General features: G+C 45.9%; 1 protein-coding gene across 2 annotated transcripts in view; it reads right to left on the bottom strand.

Moving 5' to 3' along the window:
• Positions 1–680: 680 nt before the first annotated feature.
• LOC119402368 (venom metalloproteinase antarease-like TpachMP_B) overlaps positions 681–25,800 on the bottom strand; it is an 86,936-nt gene continuing 61,816 nt past the window's right edge. For both annotated transcript variants that reach the window (XM_037669505.2, XM_049418618.1), the window contains 3 exons: positions 21,848–21,956; positions 8,367–8,507; positions 681–1,013 (listed from right to left, as the gene is read on the bottom strand). In XM_037669505.2, coding sequence (XP_037525433.1) covers positions 905–1,013; positions 8,367–8,507; positions 21,848–21,956 — 359 coding nt within the window. In that variant the 3' untranslated portion in view covers positions 681–904. The remainder of the gene's footprint in view (positions 1,014–8,366; positions 8,508–21,847; positions 21,957–25,800) is intronic.

The raw sequence follows: 25,800 nt of genomic DNA on the forward strand, positions 1-25,800 counted from the left end.
TTCGTACTTAGCTTTCAGCTCCCTCGCTGGTATGAGAGCTCAGAGAAAGCGCTTGAACCATGCGACAAATCCCTGTAACTCCGTTCGTACTTCACGAGCTCTAAAAATTTTTGCGGTAGTTGCTCTGTGAGGAAATAACCCCTTTAAAAGAAGCCATTGGACGATTGCTTGGAAAAGTTTTGCAGGGCCACTTTAAGTAAAGGTGTCAGACGTACCACTCTTAAAGTACTCGCCCTGATTAAATTTGCCACAGAATAGTACGGAGTGAACGTAGTACCGCCGTATTAACATGTAAATATTAAGAAATTCTTCGCAAATACTTCAACAATAATCGGTGAGACAGCTTAGCTTGACAGGACGCTTTCTGAGCGTTACTCCATGTGTTTGTAAGCAGGTTCGCATACAAAACAGTTTGAGTAGGATAATTTGTGTGACATAACTCCCGCATATTTCCTTGAATATGCTTACTGGGCTGGGTAATGAAGCAGGTGTCACCTTTGGAGACATCCTTTTTATTCGCCTGGCACTAGGCCTAGATTGATTTATGAGCGCAAGATCATGTGCTGCTCGGTTATTGCTCATATACACGACATGCATGTGCTCAGGTCATTTGTAATTTAAACAAAGCCCCTGATATGTATAGGCAGATGTGATACATTTCGCCAAAACAAGGAAACGGTCAAATCAGCAATTTTATTACAGAGTACAATGTGGCCACTCTACAAGTTGAACGCAAAAAACTGCCTCAGTGGCGTTACATGCAGTTTTCTTTGGTGATGAAAATCAGAAACAAAGTTGAAGCAACAAAAAGGCGGCGAAGAAACGTGGCTGCTGATCTTTGCAATAGTGATGTGGTTGCATTCAATGGGGTTTATTTTAGCACACCTTGAACTAGTATGATTTCTCAACTTTGTGTTGATGACTTGCCACGCCGCGGAGGTTTAATTGGACGAGCGTAGACACCGATAACCTTCATCGATGCAGCGTACTTCAGACATTCTGCCGCCGGTGAGCTGAAATGAAGGAGCAGATGACACATTCATTATAAGAAAAAAAACATACGTCATCATGCTTTGACGCGTTATTATGTTCAAAATGACGAAAGGAGACAAGCGCTTTTTGTGAAGCCTATGTGTCTATGAACTTGTGTTTTTAGCGGTGATTTCCGAAACATTGCCCCGTGCACTAAATTGGCCAAATCGATAATGTGTTTCAACAAGTGACCGAATGGCCGGGCATTCTTTTCCTTTTGCTCTTGATTTTAATTTATCAGTGGTTTTTAAGCAATGCGTTTGGGCTGTGGTGCTTTCAGCTGTGGCGTATAAGAAGTAGTTGCTGCTCAGATAAACTGTATGAATTAAACCTGGATCTGCTGGTTACAGTGACTTGCTTTTTAATGACAAGGCTATTAATGGCATGCCGCGACGGCCGTACAGGCGAGCTAGCTTCGCTTATCCTATACCCCTGTGCGTTAAACCTACATTTCTGTAGGGTTCACGCGTGAGGTTAGGCCACTATGAAGGACTTTAACAGCTCAGCATCAAGCCGTGGAAGCCGAATCTCAATTTTCAAGAAAACTTTCTTTTTTTTTCATTGTATTTAAAGTACTCTTTTGTGCTACCCTGTCATTCAAACATTCATTCGGCCTTCGCGTGCACAAAAAAAAGAAAAAGAACCGATCGGAAAGCCCGCTCGTGGACCCTATGCGCCATCTCGCGGCTGACAGTCAAGCCTCTGGCACGCTGAGGCACCTCCATAATGAGCATTCCACCAAAGGTGAATGGTGTATATAATAATCGCCGCTAGAGCACTAGAGGATGTATGTGTGGTGGCCGAGCGGCTAACCTCATCGCTCCTGATGAGGAGCCGCAGGTTCGAATTCCCGGTCCCATCCCAACCGGAGTTTTTTTACTATTTCTTTATTCGCATCCACATCGAATTTTCGCTCACGGACAGCACTCATTTTTCGCTCACAACCAACGTCACTGACACCCACAACGGAATTTCTGCGAAACGAGCGTTCTAATAATACCGCGTTAAAATAATTTTTTGGCGATTATATTTTGCCTAAGATGCCTAACTTCAATTTAACAAAATTTTGGTATAACAAATAGTCGACTTTGCCGACTTCGCTATATTGAATTAGAACTGTGTGTATAATTTGTAATACAGTTGTTGCGGAACGTCGGCCTTCTAATCGTAGCGCCGCCAGAAAGACGGATCCATGAGACTGCAATGAAATGCCTTTAATGGCGACAATCGAACTCAAAAAAGTACATGATGATAGTGGTGCACGGACTTCTTGGCGCTAGCTGGGGAGACAGCAACCCACTATCAATTCCTCTTCTTTGTCGTCTGCTGATCTCCGACATCCTCCGGGGCCTCAAATGTGGTATCATCTAGCTCTAGACTATGTAGCTTCTGCACTGGCCTCTTGACTACTTTGCCTCCCTGTAATCGCACTAAACAGGCGCGCACCACTCCGTCGTTTCCTGGGTACACTTCTTGAACCCGGGCTAGTGGCCAGAATAACTTGGGCGTGTTAGGAATGTCCACAATCACGATGTCGCCGACTTTTAAGTTTCTTGAGTGATGCGCGGGTGAGCGATGAGCAGATGGTAGCTGAAGCAAATACTCATGTTTCCATCGCTTCCAGAAGTCTTCCATCATTTTCTGTCGATGTTGGAAACGGCGCTGGTAGTCTTTGGCCCCGTGGCTTGCTCCTTATTTTGACAATGTATTTCCTTCTGGTAATGTCGTCAGTTGCAGGCCGACTAGGAAATGCGCTGGCGTGAGAGCTGCAGGTTCGCTGGCCTGATCACGACCATACGTTAGTGGCCGTGAATTGAGAACCGCTTCAACCTCAGTCAAGATGGTTGATAGTTCTTCTGCGCACAGACAGCTTCGGCCTAAAACTTTTCGTAGTGCCGTCTTCACAGTCCCAACCAATCTTTCCCACCAGCCTCCCCACCATGGGGCCGCTTCGACTATGAACTTCCACTGTATCCTTTGGTTTGCAATATAAGCCTGGAAGTCGTCTTTTCGAATAACTTTCCACATGTTTTGTAGCTCCCGAGACGTCCTCTTGAAGGTAAGGGCATTGTCGGAGTAAATGGTACTTGGCAGTCCCTTTCTTGCACTAAAACGCCGGAATGCCAACATGAAAGCAGTTGACGACATATCCGAGACCAGTTCCAAGTGCAAGGCTCTTGTCACTGCACACGTGAAAAGAACGATGTACATTTTGGAATCGGAGCTCTCGGATGACTTCGCATACAGTGGTCCGGCGAAATCAATCCCTGTAGTGTCGAAAGGTTTCGTCTTCTCGACGCGGCAAGCTGGAAGCGGCGGGTACGGCGGCACGGTGGGTCTCGTGCGAAGACGCACGCATATCATGCATCGGTTGATTGCTTTCTTTGCCGCTTGTCGCGCTCTCGGTATCCAGAAGCGTTCGCGTACGTTGTGTACTGTCGCCGTTACACCTCCGTGCATGACTCGCCGATGGGCATCGTTAAATACCAGCTCGGTGAAACGGTGTCGACTTGGAAGCAGGAATGGATGCTTCACGTCCCAGCTGTCTCTGAGATTTTCTAGTCTTCCGCCGACACGTAGAAGCCCGCTTTCGTCGATAAATGGGTGTAGTTGTGCTACCCATGAGTTACTGGGTGAAGCTTGTTTTTCTTCTAGCCACCTCCGCTCGTCGGGAAACGCTTCAGTTTGAACTTGGCGGATCCAATATCTCTCGGCTGCCAAGATTTATTCAGCAGTTATGGCTCCATCTTCCTTAGTCTTGAACCTAACCTTGAACACAAAACGCTGCACCCATGCTGTGATCCGAAGGAGCTTGGTGGTGAGTGATTCCTCTCGAATGACCTCCCTGTGTGGCATGTAGTACTCAGGGCCATCCATTGATTCGTTGTCAAGTACAACTTCAGCATGGCCGGAAACACTGTACTGACGTATCGCTGTATCGTATCTTTCCAGCGAATCCTTCTGGCTTCGAGATACGTTTAATAAGATTTCGTAGTCGGGTAAATGCGGCGCTGTAGTTGACTTGTAGCAGCTCGATGTCCGGGGTTTTACGTGGCACGGCTACTTGGTACCGTTTTCCGATCTTTGTCATCTTACTCTCGAAAACAGACAAGGTGTCTGCGTTCCCATGAGTTGCTTCCGTTTGTGCAATTCGCATGGCATCCAACGTCCAAAATGACTCCAGTATGTTTTGCTCCAATCCTTTGCTTTCTTCAGCTTGCACTCGCAGGACGCAGATCATCACCTCGGATGTTCCGCTTATGAAGCTCGTTTTTGTGACAGGACCTTGGAGCGTCCATCCAAGAGTGGTCTTGACCGCTACCAATCCTTGTACTTCCATGCTGCGTATGATGTCGCCGCTCACAATCTTCCACAGTTGATCAGATCCTATGAGCACACTGTCTAGGCACAGTTTGCTCGTCTGCCAGCCGATAATTTTGCTCTCGCAATTTGGCTGCGAAGGAGCATTCCATAGCCGTGGCAAGGATGTCGTGGCAAATTACTGGCATGGCGATGGCTTCGATGACGTGCTCGTTGTAATCAAACTGGCTACGTAGGCGAACCTCGACGACATTGCACTTTCTCACACGAGAAGGAGCGTCTCATGCAAACGTGTTCACCGCAAGGCAAGTCTCTCTAAGGATTTTTAGTCCCAACCGTGTCACCAGGTCTCCCTTAATGAACGTGCGTTGACTGCCTCCGTCGATGATGCCTCTGACATAAGACGTCTCATTGAAACCGACAATCAGAGAACGGAAGGTCTGTAAGTTAACGGCTTCGTCAAGTTGACAGCTTGTAACTTCAGTCGACCGCGGTGACTCTTCTTTTATTGGCTTAGTAGCAGCAGCGGCCACGTTGGGTGACTTTTCGCCTCTTGTCGCACGATAAACTCAGTCGCACATCGTTGTAGCATGCCTGCCTTTGCATGTCACGCACACCAACCTCCGCCGGCACTCGTTTGCGTGGTGGCCCTTCATAGTACATCGATAGCACCGCATAAATTTAGCCAGCCGGTTCTTTTTCTCTGAGATGGTCAAGGTAGCGCTGCATGCCTCGGTTTCATGCCTCTCAGACTTGCAAAAGAAACATTTGTTGCGTACTTGCTTCGATTCTTCGGATGCATGTAGGACCGATGACGACGGCACATGCTTTCTGTTGTTCCCGCTGCCTTTGATAGAGGAAATCGATGGAGCACACTGCTCTCTCGTTTCGAGCTCTATCTGTGTATACCGCAAGAGTTGCTCAAGGTTTTCGGAAGGCGTTGTGGTTGGCTCTCCTGAAGCAGCGTCCCGTGCCTTGTGCTTCATCCTGGAGACGTCTATGGCGGTAGAACGCCACGATGATTTCTTGTGGCAAGGATTGAAGCATAACGTCGTAGAGCATCGCCGAAGAACTGCTAGTTGGGACGTCTAGGACGTTGAGGCAGCGGACATTAAGCTGGACTGCGTCGTAAAGCCTTCGCAACTCCCTTGTATCCGATGGAGAGGTCACAGGCTGCAGTTCACGAAGCGCTCTGAAGTGCTGCTGTACGATCCTGCTCTTGTCCCCGAACCTCTGCTTCAGCAGCTGGATAGCACTTTCATAACACGCTTCCGTGGTTGGTAGTCCGGCAATTGCAGCTGCTGCTTCACCTACCAAATAGTTGTGTAGGTAATGAAATTTATCCGTCGTGCTCAGAGTTGGATTCGTGTGGACGGCTCCGTTGAATCTCTCCAAAAACGACGTCCATTGACACAAGTCCCCATGAAACGGCTTGATAGTTAGCGTTGGAAGACGAGGTCCGAAGCTCTGGGATGCAGCTGGCGTTGGGGCAGGCGGCGTGTTGAGCGTCGTCGAAGAAGAAGTCTGTCGCGTGTTACCGAGGCTGAGATCTTCAAGCCGGCACCGTAGGCGCGTCAGGGTCTCGAGTGCCTGGTCGTCATAATTCGCCGCAGACTCGTACTCCCTCTCAAGTTCCTCTACCGGAATCACTTGCTCGAGCTCGGCAGTGATCTTCCGAAGCTCGTCACGGCTTGCGACGAGCTTGTCGATAACCTTGCTTAACGCTGTTCGGTCGTTGCAGTCACTCTCCAACAACGTCGTCGCCTCATTCATTACTTTCGTTGACTGGGTCCAGCCTAGCAGCACTTTTCGCTTTCAGGTGGTCCATGTCTGCTTAGGATCACGGCTTACTTGCTCGTAAGGTAGCCGGCTCCGCTCGTGACTTCCCTGGGTGCGGTTCCAATGAGGATCAGGTTGCTCCGGCTGCGGTTTCTAGTAGCAAACTCATCGTCGCCGTCGCTCGTTGTCCACGTCGTTGGATCCGCTCGTTATCCCGTGGGTTTTCGGCACCATATGTTGCGGAACGTCGGCCTTGCTAATCGTAGCGCCGCCAGAAAGACGGATCCATGAGACTGCAACGAAATGCCTTTAATGGCGACAATCGAACACAAAAAAATACATGATGATAGTGGTGCACGGACTTCTTGGCGCTAGCTGCGGAGACAGCAGCCCACTATCAATTCATCTTCTTTGTCGTCTGCTGATCTCCGACAACAGTCATCAAATAGCACTATAGTAGGACATTTCGATGAACTATGGGGTGTTAACTTGGACGCCTTTGGCCCTGGTGAGGTTAGAACAAGTGAGGATTATGCAATGATGACTAAAGGTGGTGTTCTCAGCTACAGAGGTCTTAAAGATAGAAAATAAATATACGGCGTAATATTGTGACGTTGTTGTGACAGTCAAGGCTCAAGAAGCGAAGACGCGAAATAAATATTAAAGTTTTTGTAAGGCTAACTTTTGCCAAGCAAATAGGTAATCCTAAAAGAAGAATTTAATTATTATTTATTTATTTATTTATTTATTTAATTATTTATTTGGTTATAATACACAAGAACACGAAGACAGAGGGAATAGAGAGGGGAACAGGCTGACAACTGCCACCTACAGGGGCACGACTTCTGCCTGCAGAGAGCATACTGTTCAGTCGTGAGGGATGTGATCTGCGGGTGAATGACCTCGCCTTTGTAGACACGGAACTCTTATAGAATCGACTCAGCAGTAGGCCGGGACGACAGTCCCAAATAATGCTACAAAGTGCACGTTTCTAGCGCCTGACAACACAGGCTAAGCCTGCAGTTCCAGCGTAGTTTGCGCGGACATACCCAAGGTCGATGACAGCGAAATGAAAACTGTAAAAAAATGTCCACCCCCCAGCTAAACGAGAGTGCTGTAGTCCGTGATGATGTGCGATACTGTGGGGCAGCTATATTAGTGATTTAATAAATAATTATAAATGAACAGCATTGCAACAAAAAAAAAGGGACAAGATCGGTTTTCTTTATGTGCGACAAGAAACATCATAAACTTCAGGTTATCACGTGCGAAAAGTGGCATATCCGTATGATAAACGCCATAGGTGTGGGACTCCGGATTAGTTTTTTTAAAGTTTAGATTACCTTAGACTGCACATATATGCAAGCGGACAGGCGGTATTGTGTTTTGCCTGCGCCCCAAACTCGACGGCCGGACGCAGAAATCTAGCTGAGACATATGAGCGCAAGGAATAAAACGCCGAACACAAGAACGAATACGAAACAAACGCACACACACACGCACAGCACTTGTCTTCGTCTTCTTTCGTGTGTCAGACATTTTATTCATTACGCTCATGTCTCAGCCAGTTATGTGCGACCAACGGGCAAAACGATTCAGTCTCCCAAAAATTTAAACCAGAACTTAGCCAAATCCGCGAAGTCGTGTGTCAAGAAGAATCATCCTGTAAGAATCCGCACTCGCTCTTAACACAGCAAAAGGAGCTCCTAATTTCTTGCTACATTGAACTAAGTTCTGACAGAAATTAGTTTAATAGTTTTTAAAATAGTGCGCTCATCTTGTTCCAATAGAATTGTAGTAGGTTGCTATACTGCAATCCGCAACGAACCTTCTTTTCTTTATTGAAGGCATTGGTTTGTCTTTGTTTGGTAGAGAGACATTCCATTATGTCTTGTGTTAACGCTTGTATGAGTGTATGAGACTGCCGACGCGCAATTCACGAAGCTTCTGCTACAGCGGACTGCAAGCGAACTGTTATGGGAATTGCTTTGGTTACCATAAGAGGGCGATCATGGTCGTCAACGTTAGTCGTCGGGATGGCGGTGTGCCACTATGTGTGGGTGCATTCACGTGAAACGATGTAATGCTGGACTAATACCACTAGTTATAGTGCAAATTGGGGTTCTTATTTCTTGAAGTACGCTCAACATGCCACTGCCTTCGTGATGACACATTTGACTTTTGTGCACAGGATTCGTTTGGCTGTGCTACAGGTAAGGTTAGCAATTACTTACGTTACATATTTGGAGATTACTGTGCGACTGCAAATTGAGAACTCCTCACTGTGCTTTTCTTCGAGCCCTGGAGTCATGATATACCCATCTGCGGCGGGACACATTGCTGAGGTTCCTTCACCATCGTGATCAGATCCGAACCTGCGGTCCAAATTAAAAGACATATGAAGCTGAAGGCTTTTAGGTCTATATGGTGGCAGTAAGTATAGCGGGAGAATGATTGCCATTCTAGTAAGAAAAAAAGACGGCAGTGCTAGTGGGCGCAGTAGCAGTTCTTTTGTGAATAAATGCTTTTGTCCTTCAGAGTGACTGAAGTTGTCATGCGGTGACTCTTCCTCTGTGCAGTTGTACTTTGTAGCACATCTTCCGAAAATGGCATTGTGAAGTGTTCACCGTTCAAAACTTTCTGTATCTCACATATGTACATGCAATTGTTTCGCACTTGTTTTCGCACTTGTTTGCTTACAGACAGCAGCCATAGTTTTGAAATATTACCACCCAGAAGACTAAGCAAGGCAGTTGCCTTCGTCTGCTGAAATGAAAAAAGACTATGTTTAGTGCGAAAGTTATTTGATAGCACTACCAATAATGAAAAGCTCGACTGAAATACGTCTTGCGACGACAAAGCACGCTGACGCCAAACGAAGAATTGCGAAGGAGTGTAACAAAACGAAGACAAAAATGACATCTTGGGTTCCGCACTGGTCCCTTGACCACACCTCGATGGTGCTTCCATGCATTGCGTATGAAGTCGAGACTGTGAAGGAAGATCGTCTGGTAGTTATGACGCGTGTTAACCCCTTCAGACACGCATTATGATGCACTGTCTGCAAATGCGTCAAAAACGCATGGCATGATTCGAAGGCACTCAGTATTACATATCAAGAAAGAAAAGGAAGAAATGTGTTGTTTTTTGTGAGTTTCAGTAATTAATCGTTATTAGCGTGTTACTAATTATCTAATTATTCTGTCATCAGTCAGCTTCAGTACTTGCGTAAAAAGAATCAACTATTAGGCCCGAAAACCATGTACACCTTCTTTTTTGGTTGTATTTGTTTCGAGCGGAGAAAAAAAATACTCTTTACGTTGGTCCTTAAACGCGGCACGTCGAACGATCGTCTAAAATGGTAGTGTCTCCAGCAAAGTGATCCTCTGCAGCAATACGCAGGGCAGTGTAGTTAAATGACCGCTATTTGTCCAATCAGGAAGCGTGCACGAATGTGCACACTGAGTTTCAGGCCATTTGAAGAAACACGCGGCATGGGACGCGCCTCCGAAGTTCGCGTCCTCAAACGAGGACGCCGTGCCGCAAAGGGTTAAGCAAGAGAGACGTTAATATATTACAAAATAGTGGATTGTAGGGCGAGTTCGTACGTCATATTGAAAACAGGAAAAAGCGAGGACACAGATAGGAAGGCTACCACACGAGCGGTTACTTGCAAATGAATCTTTTTGAAAACCGAATAATATATACATAGGAAAGTTAGGCGACTGCGTGTAAGAAAGAAAGGGGCGCAATGATCTGGCCATCTAAGGTGGCCCTCTAGATAACTTATCTCAGCGTTTTGCAATGTTACCGACGGCTGCACGATACACTTGTCGGCCGCCTGAATTCATTTGCAAGTAAGCGCTCGTGTTGTCGCTTTGTTTTGTGAGCGCTCGTTTTTGGCGTTTTATTTTTTATTGTGTTAATATATGTCTTTTCAGATCAATTTGGCAGGTGTATGATCGACCATTTTTAATTATTTTGCGTACAACTTTTTCAAAACCGTCGGAATTTTTCTACATAGAAACATTTTTGAGCTCCTTTCACCTCTCAGCATGAATGTTTTCCGGTTGAACACTCAAATCTGATATACTAAGAATAATTAAAACTTATACTGACAAGGCCCACCTGTTGTTAATTTGAGAATCAGGCGCGTATGTTCAAGAAATTTTTCTAAATCTTCGATTTTTGCGTTTATTGCATATTTATAGCCGTTACTGACGCCACATTTCAATAGAAATAAACGTCAATTGATTTTTTAGTTGCTTCCCTGTTATTTCAATCATTTATTTGATACAGAGAAACTAAACTGCACGTCATAGGAGTCAACGGTAGGAACTTGCGTAAAGCGTTCAAAACCACGTGTGCGTTCCACGAGCACAGTTGCCAGTTCCGCTTATAGTAAACGGATTCGGGTTTCTCTTTTCGCCGAGTCGCTTGTAGAACTTTACAGTCGCTTGTCGCGGTTTTTGTTTGTTTTATTCGCACTTTTCCAGGAAATATCGTTCTTTTAGTGATTATCACGTTCGTCAATAGCGCGTTTGTCGTTCACTAATAGCACGTATGTCGATGACTTTGTGTAGTTGAATATTGAAGTCAAACATACGCTGGGGGAATGTACAAGTGACGTTAATCATGTACTGGGAAACAGTGCATTGAACCGAATGGAGACTGTTAAAAAGTAAATATGTGCTTTCGTTCATAGTTGCGCATATTTTAGCTGTAGAAAATAATGAAAGTGATTTTTTGAACTCCCCTTCGTATTTTAGTGGCATCTCTTTATTATATGAAGAACATTTTGATGAATCGGAAAATTCATTAAATTTCCGCTTCTTTTGGGCATCTTCGAGAATGTCGCGCCGCTTTTATGGGGGGCTTCCTTTGGAATGATTACTTTCTTGTTAGCTCTGACGCGAGATGAACACTGGTCCAAAAATGGATGTCTCAGTTATGTATCCTATATTCATGAACGTATCAGTTAGTACTCAGAAAGTTGAGTTTGTTTGTTTATTGAATGCATAATATAGGAAAGAAGCATTTAGAACATATTATCGGGGAACCATTTTCTTCAACATAAGATGTTAATTTTTGCCGCAACACCGAACAGCTTTTCTGTATGAACTGGATGCGTAATGAAGATTAAAGCAGCATTGTTAGAAACTGGTGAACACACGACAACTGATCTTGATATAGTTGAAACTCGATTTAACGCAGTGAAGAGCTGTGACAGTCCACCGATATGCAAGGACATGCCGAGCAAAAGAAGGCCAATGGAGAAATTTGCGAGAATACGATCAGTGCTGTGTGTCGCACATACCATGAAGTAACGAAAGCAACCAGCGTCGCCCACATGTAACGGAGTGCCATTGGTACAAAAGAGTGTTATACCGACTGCAGAGTTCGTTTTGCCGGAGACAGGCAAATTGCGTTTGTCGGCTTTAGTCTTGTGGTTCTTGCTTTCCGTTTTCATATATAGCAATAGAACTACGATGCGCTGTGGCAATAGTCGAGCTGGAGCACGGACTCCAAGCACGAGCGGCGTTCTTTCAAAAAGGAGCCGAAAAGGATGACCCACTACAGCGTTCCCAGGCTTTGCTACAATATCTGTAGTGCTATGACTTTCTCACTTGTAGTTTAGCATTGCTTAGACTTCGCGAGAATGCGCCAGCACGTACTGTTATTTGTATGTATGGCGCGATTTGAAGGTTATCACGCAAGCGTGGACCAACAGCAAGAACTGAGCCATGGCCCAGAACTTTTTTGAGGAGAGGGAAGTAGTAGGCAAGCCAAGCCTGCCCCACTCTTTTTGCTGTTCTTTCAAGTGCGGTCACTCCCTTACGAGGATGGCGTTCTTTCATTTTTTTTCTTCAAGGAACAGTCAGTGATGATATTGTGCGCAACGTATTGATCCGTATTACCAGGAATTGGACGCTCTGGTCCGCCATGGTGGATCAGTGGTTACGGTGCTCGACTGCTGACCCGAAGGTTCCGGGTTCAATCCCGGCCGCGGCGGTCGCATTTCGGTGCCGGCGAAATAGTAGAGGCCCGTGTATAGTGCAATGTCAGTGCACGTTAAAGAACACCAGATGGTCAAAATTTCCGGAGCCCTACACCATGGCGTCATGTCACAATCACATCGGGGTTCTGCGATATTTATTTGAAGTTGCATCTTTGTTTTGGTCCTCTAAAATTAGAGCCAACCAATTCTAGGCTGAATCGCAATGAATGGGAAGCTTAAAACAGTAGTAACAACGCTTGTGTCGTTATCTTCGTTCATTTGCTGTCCTTGTTCTCATCGCGCTGTTACGACCTCTGCTCCACCAAAAATCGAGAAAGGGTGGCGAGTTCTCGTGGGGGTGACTTCTGTAGCACGGAACACCCAACGAGAGAGAGAAGAATGCGAAATCGTGATTTTAACGGTTCCAAAACGGACCGTTGGGGCTCTCGGATGCTGGGCCGTTCGACAATCACGCGATAGCCTATAAATCGCGCTAGTCTGTCGGTTGATGGGAAATTTTGTGAGCAAAAGCAATACGATTAATCAGAACGAGAGAGACAGGACGGGCGCTACCTCCTGTCTCTCTCGTTCTGGTGAATTGTCTTGTTTTTGCGCACAAGAGAGATGTAATGCGGAAAGGCAGGGAGGTTAACCAGAAAACATATCTGGTGTGCTACAGCCTCGCCGAATTTCAAGGTTTGTTGAACTGCACGTTGGCGCGTCGGAGGGCCCGTCTCTTGGCGTTTGTGCTCTAATGCAAGTGCGGACGTCATGTCGAGGCAGCAACTTCCTTCAGAATACTTGACTCAAGGTCAAATAATGCACTATAGCCATAACTAATGAAGCCGATAGACAATTAAGCCAGGGAAAGCATAGGGGGCAATATTGCTGGTTTCTTGAATGTAGTGTAATGATTCTCACTACAAGTCAAAGGAAATAAAGTGGACAAAACACCCTTTCTGTCGGTGGGATCTGAACCCACAGCCTTCGAGTTATGCGTCCGATGCAATACCACTTGAGCTACAACGGAGCGCGCTTTCTCGTCCACTTTTTACCAGCGAAGCTGTTAAAGCTGAGAGTAAGACATCCGTTAACAAAGCCGCTGCCGCGTCGAGGAGCATCCGCCGCCGAGCCGTCGCCATAGCAACCGCCACAGCCGTTTACGCGCACACTGCCGGAAAGCATGCCGCGGTGGCGCCCTAAAGTCCATTAATATATAAAAAGTAGCGGCACTCTCCTCCATATCCTCTCCAAAGTGTCCAACCATCATCTCCCAAGTGTCCAAACCTTATCTATATCCTCTCCCGAACGGCCACCGTGCGGGCGCCGGCCCTATAACCCGGCTCATGCCACTTTGCTATCAAGAATGCTGTCACGCTGATAACGCGCGCGTTTCCTGGGCGACGGCGCGTGAAGCGGGGAGGTGGAAGGCGGGAGAGGAGCGTGCTCGGCGTGGCAGCTGGGTATCCAGAGACTTTATGGCGTCCCGCCCGTCGGCGCCTCCACTCGGCAAGCAGCGGCACGCTGTCCACACTGCCGGCGCGGATGTCACGTGACAAAGGTGCTTTCTCGAGGAGCCCGCGCCCGTCGGCTCACTGCCGGCTAGCGGATTCTCCCCTACAGGCGGAGAGAGGTGGAGCGGCAGAGGACAACAATGTCCAGTTGCTATGATGGCGCCCTTGTAAGAAGGAATAATATAAATAGGTTTTGCTTGCTTTTGCTATGACTAAACTTTGGTGCTGCTATGTTTTGCTAGGTTTTCCTAAACCTGAACTTGCCTGTTTCTTTGCTTCTTTGCCGCTTAGGATCGACCAGCTACGCTGTTGCTCTAGCTTTGCGCAGCAGTGTAAACTTCATTTTTTGTTGTTGTAGGGTATTTATGTGTGCTGAGAGTGTTAGCAGCACCACTCGGAGCCCAAGAGGCTAGTGCTGCACACTTTTTTTTTTGCCAGAGGCATAGGTCTGAGGCATAGGTCACAGGCTCGGACTCGGACTCACTGAAATTTTACTCAATCGGACTCACTCGAACTCAAACTCACCAAAATATTGCTCGCTCGGACTCACTCCGACTCAGACTCACGGATCGATCTGAGTCTGAGTGTGTCCACTCATGAGTCCATTAGCGCATAATTTACTTTTTTAACCATAGCGTCAATGCTCTTTAACATCAATACCTCATATAACTGGTGTTCTACCTGGCGCGTTTTCATCTCATACGTCCAAATACGAGTTATGAATGGTTACAATGCAGTAAGGACATTTTTATCGAAAGAGATGACTCACACGGGATATTTTATCAAGGCCTTCCCATGAAAGATTTTGCCAGAAGGAGGTCAAACCCCCTTCCCCTTGCCCCCTCCGTAACTCACGCCTCTGGTCAATTATTATTGAGATGGAATATGAACCCTACTGCTTTGAGGTATGTGTGAGTAGACGTGAGTATAAACGTGAGTCATCTCAAAGCTGATGAGTAGAAGGCTGAAGTTGAGTAGATAGGACGATAGGTCGGCAAAAAAATGTGGAACTCACTCAGACTCACTCATGAAATACATTTAGCCCTTAGAGCTCACTTGAACTCACACTCACGAAAATTTTCCTCATTCCGACTCACTCAGACTCACCGAATTTTTTTTTCAACCGGACTCAGTCGAGTTCAGACTCGCGAAAATATTCCTCAGCCTGACTCACTCAGATTCAGACTCACGGCTCGATCTGAGTCTCAGTGAGTCGACTCATGAGTGAGTTTGCCGAACTATGGCCAGAGGGCGTCCCGTGGTGTCACGAGGCATCGGACGCTTATTCCAAGGTTGTGAGTTCGGATCCCACCGACGGAAAGGGTGATTTTTTGTCCACCTCAATTCCGTGCAATTTAAGTAAGCATCATTGCGCTACAGTTAAGAAGCCACATATATTGCCCCATACACTTTCCTTGGCTTCACTGTCTGTCGGTTTCACTAGTTGTGTGTAATACAGAAAGCGAGCCCCTTCGACAGTTCCCCTTGTTTAGCCCTATAGCCAGCATATTCCCGAATATTTCGCATAACATCGATTCCAACAACAGGGGTGTTTCGGAAACATTGGACGGGCAAACATGGAACAATATACCAAGTTTTCTGAACGCTGCTGGGGGGGGGGGTAAAATTTGCGTGGTGTTCTTTATTTATTTTATTTATCTTGAATACTGCCACTCTCTTTCCAAGATCGTAGCAGGTGCGCCTACACTTTGGAGATGCATGTACATCAAACCAGAAACATCAATCTAGTGCGGTGATCAAAAATATATAGTGACCAAAAAGGTATACAATGTGGGTTTCCTAATGATAATTATGAACCAATGTGGAAATATACATATACAATTCACATACACAAATAGACAAATCAATATACAAACATACAAGTAGTATAGAAAAAAGATGGCTGATCCCTCCGTCATAGGAATCGGTATAACACGAAAGGGAACGTGTCGTCCCAGAAGTACTTTATTGCTTATAGTCCATTGGTATATGAGAGCTTGTACAATGTCTACTGTTGTTGGACAGATGTAGCACCGATTGACGTGGACGCATCATACTCACGTGACGCCTAGTGGTACATCTCCGTACAGACGACAAACGTCCATGATCATGATTTAACCATTGCGGTAGCTGAAGTTCTTGACATATGCATGAACACCGCATATGGTGAATCCCGCTTAAAGATGGCATCAACAAGCACATAATAAGCACTGATACTCGATATGGATTCCTTCAAAGCGTCGTGAAATGCGAAGAGGAACGCTACGCGCGTCTTCTCTTCCCTCTAGCCTGGCCGTTAATTTTCACAGGGCGAGCGGGGAACTCGGTGCGACTGGCAGGCGAGCGTCGGAGAACTATTTTTCGATATGGATGAATGCTATGAGAAAGGCTTGCGTTAAACACGCCACCTGACGGTGTGGTAAAGCGTTGGCGAAATTAAACTTGTATTGGAAACGCGCCGAATTGGACGGTCGTAGCAACGGCGCGTATTTTAAAGACGATAGTCTTTCTTGGGGAACTTAAACGCAGAAATTTTGGTCTGTCTTTCTGTCTGTCTTTCTGTTTGTCGGCACGTCCCTCGATTCAGCCACTCGGCCAAAGTTGAACCACTTGCCCAAGGGCCAGCCATCGTGAACGGCTGACGAGGTTCATACTTGTGTACATTGTTGATCAAAAAGCAAACATTACGCATATCTGAGGCGCAACATCACTAGGTAAGTATTAGGCGGTGTGTTCCTTTAACAGAAAATACATAGATACGCAATATTAAAGACCTTGATGGTATGCGTTTAACGTTGAGACAGTAACGCGTTTATTAAAAGATTGCCACAGCTGAAGCGATCAGCGGTCCAAGCCGAGCAAGCGCGAGCGCCAACAACAACCGTCTTCGTCGTCTTCTTTCGCAGGCGTTCTTGTCTGCGCCCTACCATGTTACAAATCACTCCCCCGCGGAAAAGGAGCCATCCTGGCGACCTAAGGAACAGGTACAACTGGTGAGTCATAATGCGGCTTCAGTCGATCGACGTGAGCAGTCTCGCGGCCGCGACGACGGCGGTCCGTAGATGATTGAACAGGCTCAATCATATAGTTAACTGGGGATGCTTGACGTAGGACGCGGTAGGGGCCTTCGTACTTAGGCAGTAGCTTTGTGGAAACGCCAGGAGCGGAGGAGGGAACGCGAAGCCACAACAACGTGCCAGGCGAATACAACTGAGGAGGCAGGTTTTTGTCGTGACGGTCCTTCTGGCCCTACTCGCCCTACAATGTTACAACCCTAGTTTCATAAGGTGCGCTGAAAATGCGACTGCGCTGAAACTTGTCTTCCTCCGTGCCCTCTGCACAAGCTCATGTTGTGTTTCGGTTTGGGTTCAGTATTGCATTGTACGAATGACAGGGGGCGCCGCTCTGGCATTCCTGTTTTACCCAGGCGACGTGTAAGTAAGAGAGTTTGTGGAGAGTACTCGTTGAGTGCGGACGTTTCTTCTCCTTCGGCGCATCGCGCCAAACAGCGTGTTCAGGCTGGCCGCCGTCCCCACCGGTCGCGTTGGTCACCGCCGGTCTTCACCTGCCGCTGCGCCGGGACTACCAGCCCGCAACACAGCACTCGTGTTTCCCGACGTATTGCCAGATGGCGTCCATATCTCACGCAGCGCCTCTTCTATCGTCATTAGACGACATTTGCAGCGAAGCACGCAGATACGCGGCCAATTTTTTTTTCCGAGCCTGGTGGCACACGTGTCACCGCCCCGTTATAAAGGGGACGCTCATAGCACCCATCCATCCATCCATCGAAGAGCACGCTGAGAGGAAAGTGTTAAAGATAAAAGGCGCGTTCATATAGCCGCCGTAATGTTTTTGGCGGTAGCTCAATGGGCTAAAATCCCGCCAGCCATCGTCGCGGACCGAGAGGTCATGTGTTCGACTCCCGTCAATGGAACTTTTTCTTGTAGTTTTTTCTTTGCCATCTGATTGCGTTCATTTTGCGGACGTACATTCGTGACGAAAATACTTCAAGAAAGCCTTGGTGGACCCCGGCATAAAACACTTTCGTGTTAAAAAAGTTACACCATCTCCCGCTAAAGGGAACCATGTGTGGACGCGAAGCAGCGGGGAGATGGTTAGCTTGAACGGGAGATGGTGTAATTGTTTTTCTTGCGTCCTCGAGCCTGTGCCTTCCTCTGGCGTAGAATCAGCACTGTCTTCCAGTCTCCATCCACCTCCCGCTGCGTGGAACTGCCGGCGTTCGAGGTATTCGACTCCCCCAATGTCGCAAGGTCATGTGTGTTTGCCTCGCTGCAGTCCATGTCATTGGTGTCGTCGTGGGATTCTTCAGCGAGGGAAGGAGAGCACGAGCGCCCCGCGTCTAGAGCCACAGAAGCAGAGGCGGCCATCGGCCGCTCGTGCCACGTCAAGACGCCGGAGACGTCGCTGCTGCCTACTCGTCGCAAGAAAGAATGAGGCGCGCGAGAGGGGGAGCGGAGAGGAGGTGTGGGGAGAGGGTTTGCTCATGTGCAGTAAGGCTGGTCACGCCGCACATCACCACCGAATTGAAATCCGCCATGAGATGCTTCGAATCTAATATTAGAGAAACTGTACATGAAATGGAGTGGTACGCAGGCAAGTTACAGCAAACCTGACAACACCCTGTACTGAGCACGAGGCTACTAATATGCTTTCAATGATGATGAAATACATCTGGGGCGGGGAGCATTGCTGTATTAACAGATGATACTATCTATTTTTGAAGCGAAGCCTAATGATGAACTCGCGTTATCGACCGAGTGATCTAAACATTTCCACTCCATGACAGAACGTGGAAAAAGGAATGCTTGAAAGTCTCATTGTGGTAACAGTACTCTTTTAGTCTCTGCGAATGCCCGCGCCGGGTTACGCGGGATTTTAATGGATTGATGTGTTCATTTTATAATAGTTGTGAAGTAGGTGGAAAAGAAATTTGAAGCGGGCTTATTTTGCTCTAATCGGCAGTGTTTGGCGGCCACAGCTTGTTAACATATTTTGGGGAGAATCAATGCGTTTATATTTGTTGCAGATGAATCTTGCAGCCTTCTTCTGTACATTTTCTATTGTTTTTATGTTAGTGACGGCATAAGGAAATCGTACTAGTAAGCTTATTCTAATACCGGTCTAATCTAGGTAGCGTATAGGCTAAAACCTTAGTAGATTGTGGGGCCTGTCGGAGGCATCTGTGAAGATAAAACAGCTTCCGCAGAGCAACGGAAGCAATATTTTAGATGTGCGCATCCCATCGGAGATCTGGAAAAATCGTGAAACCTAGATGATTTTGTACATTGGCTTTTTGAAGCCAAGGGACTTTAATGCTGTAATCATAATTGATAGCTTCTTTCTCTCGGGTTATCGTCATACATACTCTTTTACTTGGTTAATCAACATTTGGCTTGCCATGCGTCGCGCCAGTTCGAGAGAATGTTTAAGGAATCAGTTAGTGAATCATAATCTGAATGACTGTTAGTGTCTCTGTAGATAATGCAGTCGTCGGCGAATAGCCTAATGTTGCAAGCAATAATGTCTGTGATGTCATTAATAAAAACAAGAAGTAACAAAGACCCTAGAACGGAGCTCTGTGGTACTCCGGACGTGAGAGGCGCGATTTGTGATGGCACTTGCTCATACAGGATGTATTGGAGACGGTCAATTAAAATTTCTTCATTCCAACGTACTAATATATTTCCAATGACTTTTAGGAGCTTTGCAAATAATATCTTGTGACATACGGTATAAATGTCTTGGAAAAGTGTAGTAGCATGGTATTTCTTTGTTCGCAGTGCCAAGTCATGAACAACCTCGCTCAGTTGCGTTATTGTCGATAATCTGCTACGGAACCCGTGTTGGCTAGATGACAAAGTGCCATTCGTCTCCAAGAAAGCGTTTAGGTGTTTTAGGAGTATATGTTCCAATATTTTGCATGTTGTGCTGGTTAATGATATTAGTCTGAAGTTTGAAGGGTCATCGGTATTCCCTGCTTTGGGAATCGTTGTTATTTGAACTTTTTTCCAGTCTTCAGGAATCATAAATGTGACGAGAGATTTTTTTGAAAACCAAACCGAGGTTCTTGCTACACCATTCTGCATATCGCTTAAGGAAAAGATTGGGGAAGTCGTTCGGTCCCGACGATTTCGGTCTCGACAATTAGCGCAAAAGACCTAAATATTCCTACGGCACTTACTTATTTGGGTTCATTCACCAAATGTCGGGGGGTGTAGGCTGTGATATTATTTCGTTTTTTTTTTTTTTTTGAAGACACAGCGGGAAAAGTTGTATGTATTAGAGATGGCCTTTTTTTGTTCTTATGAGAATTCAGGACTGCCTGTTTTCCTAGTGTGAAAATATTTCCAGCACCTCTGTGGGTTAACAGTAATGAATAACGGCACCGTTACCTTCAAGTTATGTTCTTTTGCTTGCTTTGTTTTGGGCCTCAAATCTTAAATGACTGCATTTACTCTTGATACATTCGCACTGCAACACTTTTTTTCCTTACTGCGGTCTGTGGCCGCTTAACTTCTCGTGTTGCGTGTGCAATTTCTCTCGTTATCCAAGGGTTATTCCTTTGGCGCCGCGTAAGCCGCAGTGGAATATAGTTATTAATGGAGTAACGAACAGTGCGCTTGAATCGTAGCCAGGGTTCATTTACTGTTGTGGCAGGATCACTGTTCAATTCCAGGAACTCGTGAAATGCATAAGCTAAATGGGTTATTACGCTGGCGTCGTCTGCTTCATTGAGGTTCGGAACATGATTCCCTGATGGTTGAAAGTGTAAGCTGTGGTCCAGTGTTAACCAGCAGATGGGCGCTCTGTGGTTCGAATTACTCTCCACTATCTGTCTCTCAAATTATTTTGCGCAGCTTGCACTGAGTCGCGCAAGGCTGTGGCACAGCAGAGCTGGTCGGCACTCGGTTGGTCCTGCCTTGACGAGGCACACGCGCTTCACGCACCGATGAAGGAAGTGTTCACGTGATCACATTTCAAATCACGAGTATTGGCTAAGTATCGATCGGGTTCGATTGAGCATCGCTTGGCAATGACAGCACCAAGTAACTTAATTAATTAAAACATCTTTTTTGTCACCGTTTCTTTTCCATTTCTTTCTTTCCCTCTGTCTACTTCTTTCCGCTCTTCCTATCATTTTTCTATTTCCTCCCTTTTTTTCTCTCTGTCTCTATTTCTCACTTTCTCTTTCTTACTATATCTTCTTTCTCTCTCTTTGTTTCCCTCTCTTCCTACCTTTATTTCTGTTTCTGTCTTGATCTCTATATTTCTATTTCTTTTCTGCGTGTGTTTCTTTGTGTGTCTTTCTCCCTTCCTCTGCACTAGTTCTTTCACCCATTCCGGTTATTGCATCCAACGCCGGACAAATCGGCGATGCGGGAGAGCGCAAGCCGGGTGCACGCGTTGGAGAAGCGAAGCAGGACATGAAGAAGATGAAGGAGACAGCGCACCGGCATGATGATGATGATTGTTTCTTGTCTGCATCGCGAAACAGACAAACGGCGGGCACAACAGCTCCGCTGTAAAATGTAACCCATCTACGAGAGTGAATGGTCGGAAGAATTGTTCTTACTGAACCCGGATAAATATTTGTAAATGAAGACTGCACATGCCTTACAAACCTAAACAGCTACTCCTTTATTGACTAACGTCGCGCCTGCAGTAGACCGGCGTTGCTGTTCAAGTCTGGGTGACATAGCTCTATCAGGCGCCTTTAGGGCATTTTGCTATATGACAGTAGAAAATTTCCCAAAATATTTGCAATGAAGTGTGAATGAATGAAGGAATGAATTTCTCTTCGGTATATCGCTGCTGGCACAGCTACTCACTGGCGCTACCCCTGTCTAATTATATAAGCAGTTGTTTAGCTCATTTTCTTGTCGTCAGCTTATTTGTGCTCTAGTTCCGCTAGTATGTTCCTTCCCGCATAAACCGCGATGCTGACTGTACATCCACGTTTCGGTGCGTCTTCCTATTACACAAATCAGCATAGTTAGAAACTACACAAATGGACATAGCTGGAACCAACTTTGTCAAAACCGCGTGTAGTTAAGCAAATAAAAGAAGGCATCATTCGGAATTGAGGCCCAAACATGCTAGAATGAGGCTACAAACGCTCGCATAGATGCCACAGCTTCCTGGAGAGAATGAACAATGCATCAATATTTAGTGCACTTACGAGTGTCCCATTTCGTGGGCCGTTGAATGCACACCTGTGTACCGTCCAGCCGTGTCTTTCACTAGTGCTACGCTATACTCGCTGCATATTCCCTCGATTGGTGCAAGTCCTGTGTGGATAATAAAGCAGTAGCAATAATTGTTTATATTCTCAAAGCAAATACAATGAGTCATGTTTGTTGCGCAGGCAATCACATTACATGTGTGGATTGCTAGTTTTCTGCTAATCATGCTACGTATTATAAGTTTAACCAGACTGCACTTTAAAAAACTGTCCCAGGAAGAGTGCGCTCGTTTCCGCCGACATGTTAGCGTAATTGACTGCATATAAGTATCAAAAACGTTCTGACGGCGATTCCGCTACCTAGAACCATGGCGCTAAATAATGCTCGTCACCGCACACTATGACGTATTCATTTGTGCATTTAAACCTGAATGATACTTCACATATTATCTAATTAGTATAAGTGCGATGCCTTGCACCAATTTCGAGCTATGTGACCTCAATATATGCTGCCAAATACATTACCTTTCCGTTTATCAGCATCCGTAGAGCACGCATCAAACAGCTCGGTACGATGACAACTGAAAAGCCGCAGAAGCGTATAGCAAAACTCGGGTATCTTTAAAGCCAGCATGACTTTAGAAACCCGCGCTCCCGTTTTCCAATTACGACACGTTCACAATGTAAACAGTACAGGATACGTTTTTACTAGACATATTGCCTAATCTGTTTGACTCCTACTTATCTGCACTTTGCAGCGTAGCCTACCAACGTATACAAATGTTGCACGAATCTGAATAAGTTCTCAATAAAAGACGGTTCTCATACAATTCTACGAGTCTGAATGTTCTTTTGGGCAAGTTTTATTGCTGTGTCCAATCTATTCTACCGCTTCTTCTATGTTACCATCGTTATACTCTTCCATGTGCCAGTGTTTTCGTCGCTTTAAGCAAGATGGATAAATGTGGCCCGTGGCATAAAGGGGTGCAGCTGTATTACTCAAATAAGCGAACAATATCTGAATCAGGAATGAAATTAGTATTCTAGTATATTTAGATTAAAGGAACCTACTACCGATACCGATATGAGTAACTAAACATTGTCACGTGCTTGGGACGACGAAGAAGGCTGCAGCAAGACTGGGAAATGCGCAGCTCTTTATTTGGACGAAATTGTGCCCGGGAAATGAATATAATAATACTATAATTGTTAGGGTTAAACGTCCCAAAAACCACGATTTGACTATGAGAGACGCCGTAGTAGAGGGCGCCGGCAGTTTTGACCATCCGGTGTTCTTTAACGTGCACTGACATCGCACAGTACACGAGCCCCTAGCATTTTGCCTCCATCGAAATGCGACCGCCGCGGCCGGGATCGAACCCGCGAGCTTCGGGTCAGCAGCCGAGCACCGCAACCACTGACCCACCAAGGCGGACGGCGGGTCGTGGAAAATGAAAAGTACGAGCAATTGGGGCTGTACACTAATAGCGGCGAGAACAGTTCGCAGCCGTCGAAGAGTCTGATCGGCGGTAAGCGCGTCGGCGTTTATACATGTGGCATCGAAGATTCCAGGCTTATCGGTGGTTACCGCGTTAGTTCCAGAATAAACTCTACTTTTAGCGTTGCGTGCTCACTCTTATTAGAGCAATACAAAACAATCGGGAGTATTACACATTCCGGAGCGGTGCGCGAAACCGTGGTTATACGTGCAACGGGTCGGTTGCATGAATATAAAGAAGCGCACGTGGCATTGCCCTCCTCTGAAAAAAAAGCATCGCCCCTATGCTGCACAAGAACACAAATTCGAAGGAAGAAACGTATACATAAATATAGAAAAAGCACAAAAACAACTGGGCAAATAAAGTTATGTGTGTTTTCAGATAACACCGTAGGTGCATGTCCGCAGACCTCCTGCGGACCACAAAAAATATATTTTGCGGTTCGAGTCCCCAGGGCCACAGAAATCATTCTTAGTTTTGCGAAAAAAAAAAGTTTCCTAAGGAAAAAAAAAGTTTTCGAAAGCCTCCGCTCAGCAGAACCGCTTTTCGCGAATTGCACAAAAGTGAGATTGGCGAGGTCCTACAAGAAAAATATTGTAGCCGTGCGCCTGAACATTTTTCTTAGAATTCTGAGAGTAACGTATGTTAACTCTTACGTTAAAACGCCTATTCAAATCGATCACCGGTGATTGATGCTTTTAATCGTCGATTTTGGCATGTTGAGTTTGTTTCTCGTGCACCTATCACGTCCTATTAGATAGGCCAGCCACTGAACTTTCAGAATCAGTTGTAATTGGCCGTTTTGGCAACATAGTGAATTTTGACAGAGCTTTACGCGAACCAACGTGCGTTTCTTGTTGCGAAAATGCGCTTGGCTGACGAACTTTTGAGAAATGCATGCCGCTCGGGGTTATGCTCCAGTAACATCAAACGTTCTGTACTCAAAAGAACTTTTGCAAGTCAAATATCAAATTATGGTGTCAGCTTCGCAATCTGACAGTGTTCAGCGGTAATAATTGCCTGAAATTTATGCCAGCTATTCACTAGAGAGCTGTTGTTTGCTGTAGAGGATGATTTATTCTACCGAAAATTATTTATGAAAGTTAGCCGCATGTATAACGTGTAGACGTGGCCTTTTCAGCCAGTCTCCAGCAGCTTCGGTTTCGCTTCTATTGTTATATGAGACACAGGGCCGCATCCCGCATCATCAGTCGCTCCTATGGCGTCGTCGTCACGCGAGCAAGGGTGCGCACCTGCACAGCGAGAAACGCGCGCCGCTCGAAACTATATTGCAACGGCATTTGAATTTAGTGAAGACGAGCTCTGAGCCCGAATATGACAGCCCCTCAGCTTCATGCTCGGCTGGCGACGATATTTTGTGTCAGCCTGGGACATCTGCAGCCGTTCAGGGGTTGGTTTCGTTTACGGCCTCAAGTGGTCTCCTCCGCCGCGCGTGCGTAGCTGCTGACCTTTGTGCACAATCTTAGAGCTACTATGCTTACGTACGAGGTTCATACGTCGCTGGACCGCGACGTGCTGGCGCCGGCTGCAAAGCTTCTTCTCACGACAGCAAGGCCGCAGGAGCAGATATCGGCACCGCACTACAGAGCGGCGCGAGACGTTTTAGTACTGCACGTGGTTTCGTCCTTTCCTTTTCCATACTATCAGAAAAAATACTAATTATTATGATTTGGTGCATTTTTGGAACGCCAACCTATCGGAGAGAGGTGGCTCACGGAAAGAGGTGATGACAGACGAACTGCTGAAGTTAGTTGCGCATCTGATTTATATAGGTGTTGTTCACATTGCGAGCATCCATCTGTATTGGAACGCCAGCATTCTGGTAAAAACAAAACTATTCTGGTAAAAAACAAAACAAAGATTTTATGCGAAAAGTTTACGAGTGCACCTGTGTCTCACGTAAACTTGGAAATGCTTCACCGAATTGCACGAGCAGTGAAGCAGTGCCTCGGTTCAGATTTTTTTCTCTATTTTAATTGAAACACTGTGTAGAACATTTATTATTTTTATACTATTCCTGGGTCATTTATCTTCAAAATGTATATCCTGAAGTTTCACTGGTCTGAGTACTTTTGCGTGTATAGCGTTTTTGCATATATACGGCACATTGCTCAATAAGGCTCTAGTTTCAGATGTTTTTCATCGCGTCTATAATACTCAGAATTTCCAAAATATCCCAGAGTGTTGCCACGCATTAGTTTAATAACTGTGTTAGGTATGATTGCCGAGAATGGTGTGAAACGCAAACCGAAAATGCATCAACGAAGGCTTGTCTGTAAAAATGCATTTCAAGGTCTTGTATTTTTATAGATACGCCTTCACTCATGCCTTTTTGGTTTTCTTTTCACACCATTCTCAGCAATTATATTTAACGCAATTGATTAAAATGATGCGTGGCAACACTCTGGGAAATTTTGGAAATTATCAGTA

Source organism: Rhipicephalus sanguineus, chromosome 8 (assembly GCF_013339695.2).
Source record: "Rhipicephalus sanguineus isolate Rsan-2018 chromosome 8, BIME_Rsan_1.4, whole genome shotgun sequence".
Lineage (NCBI taxonomy): Eukaryota > Metazoa > Arthropoda > Arachnida > Ixodida > Ixodidae > Rhipicephalus > Rhipicephalus sanguineus.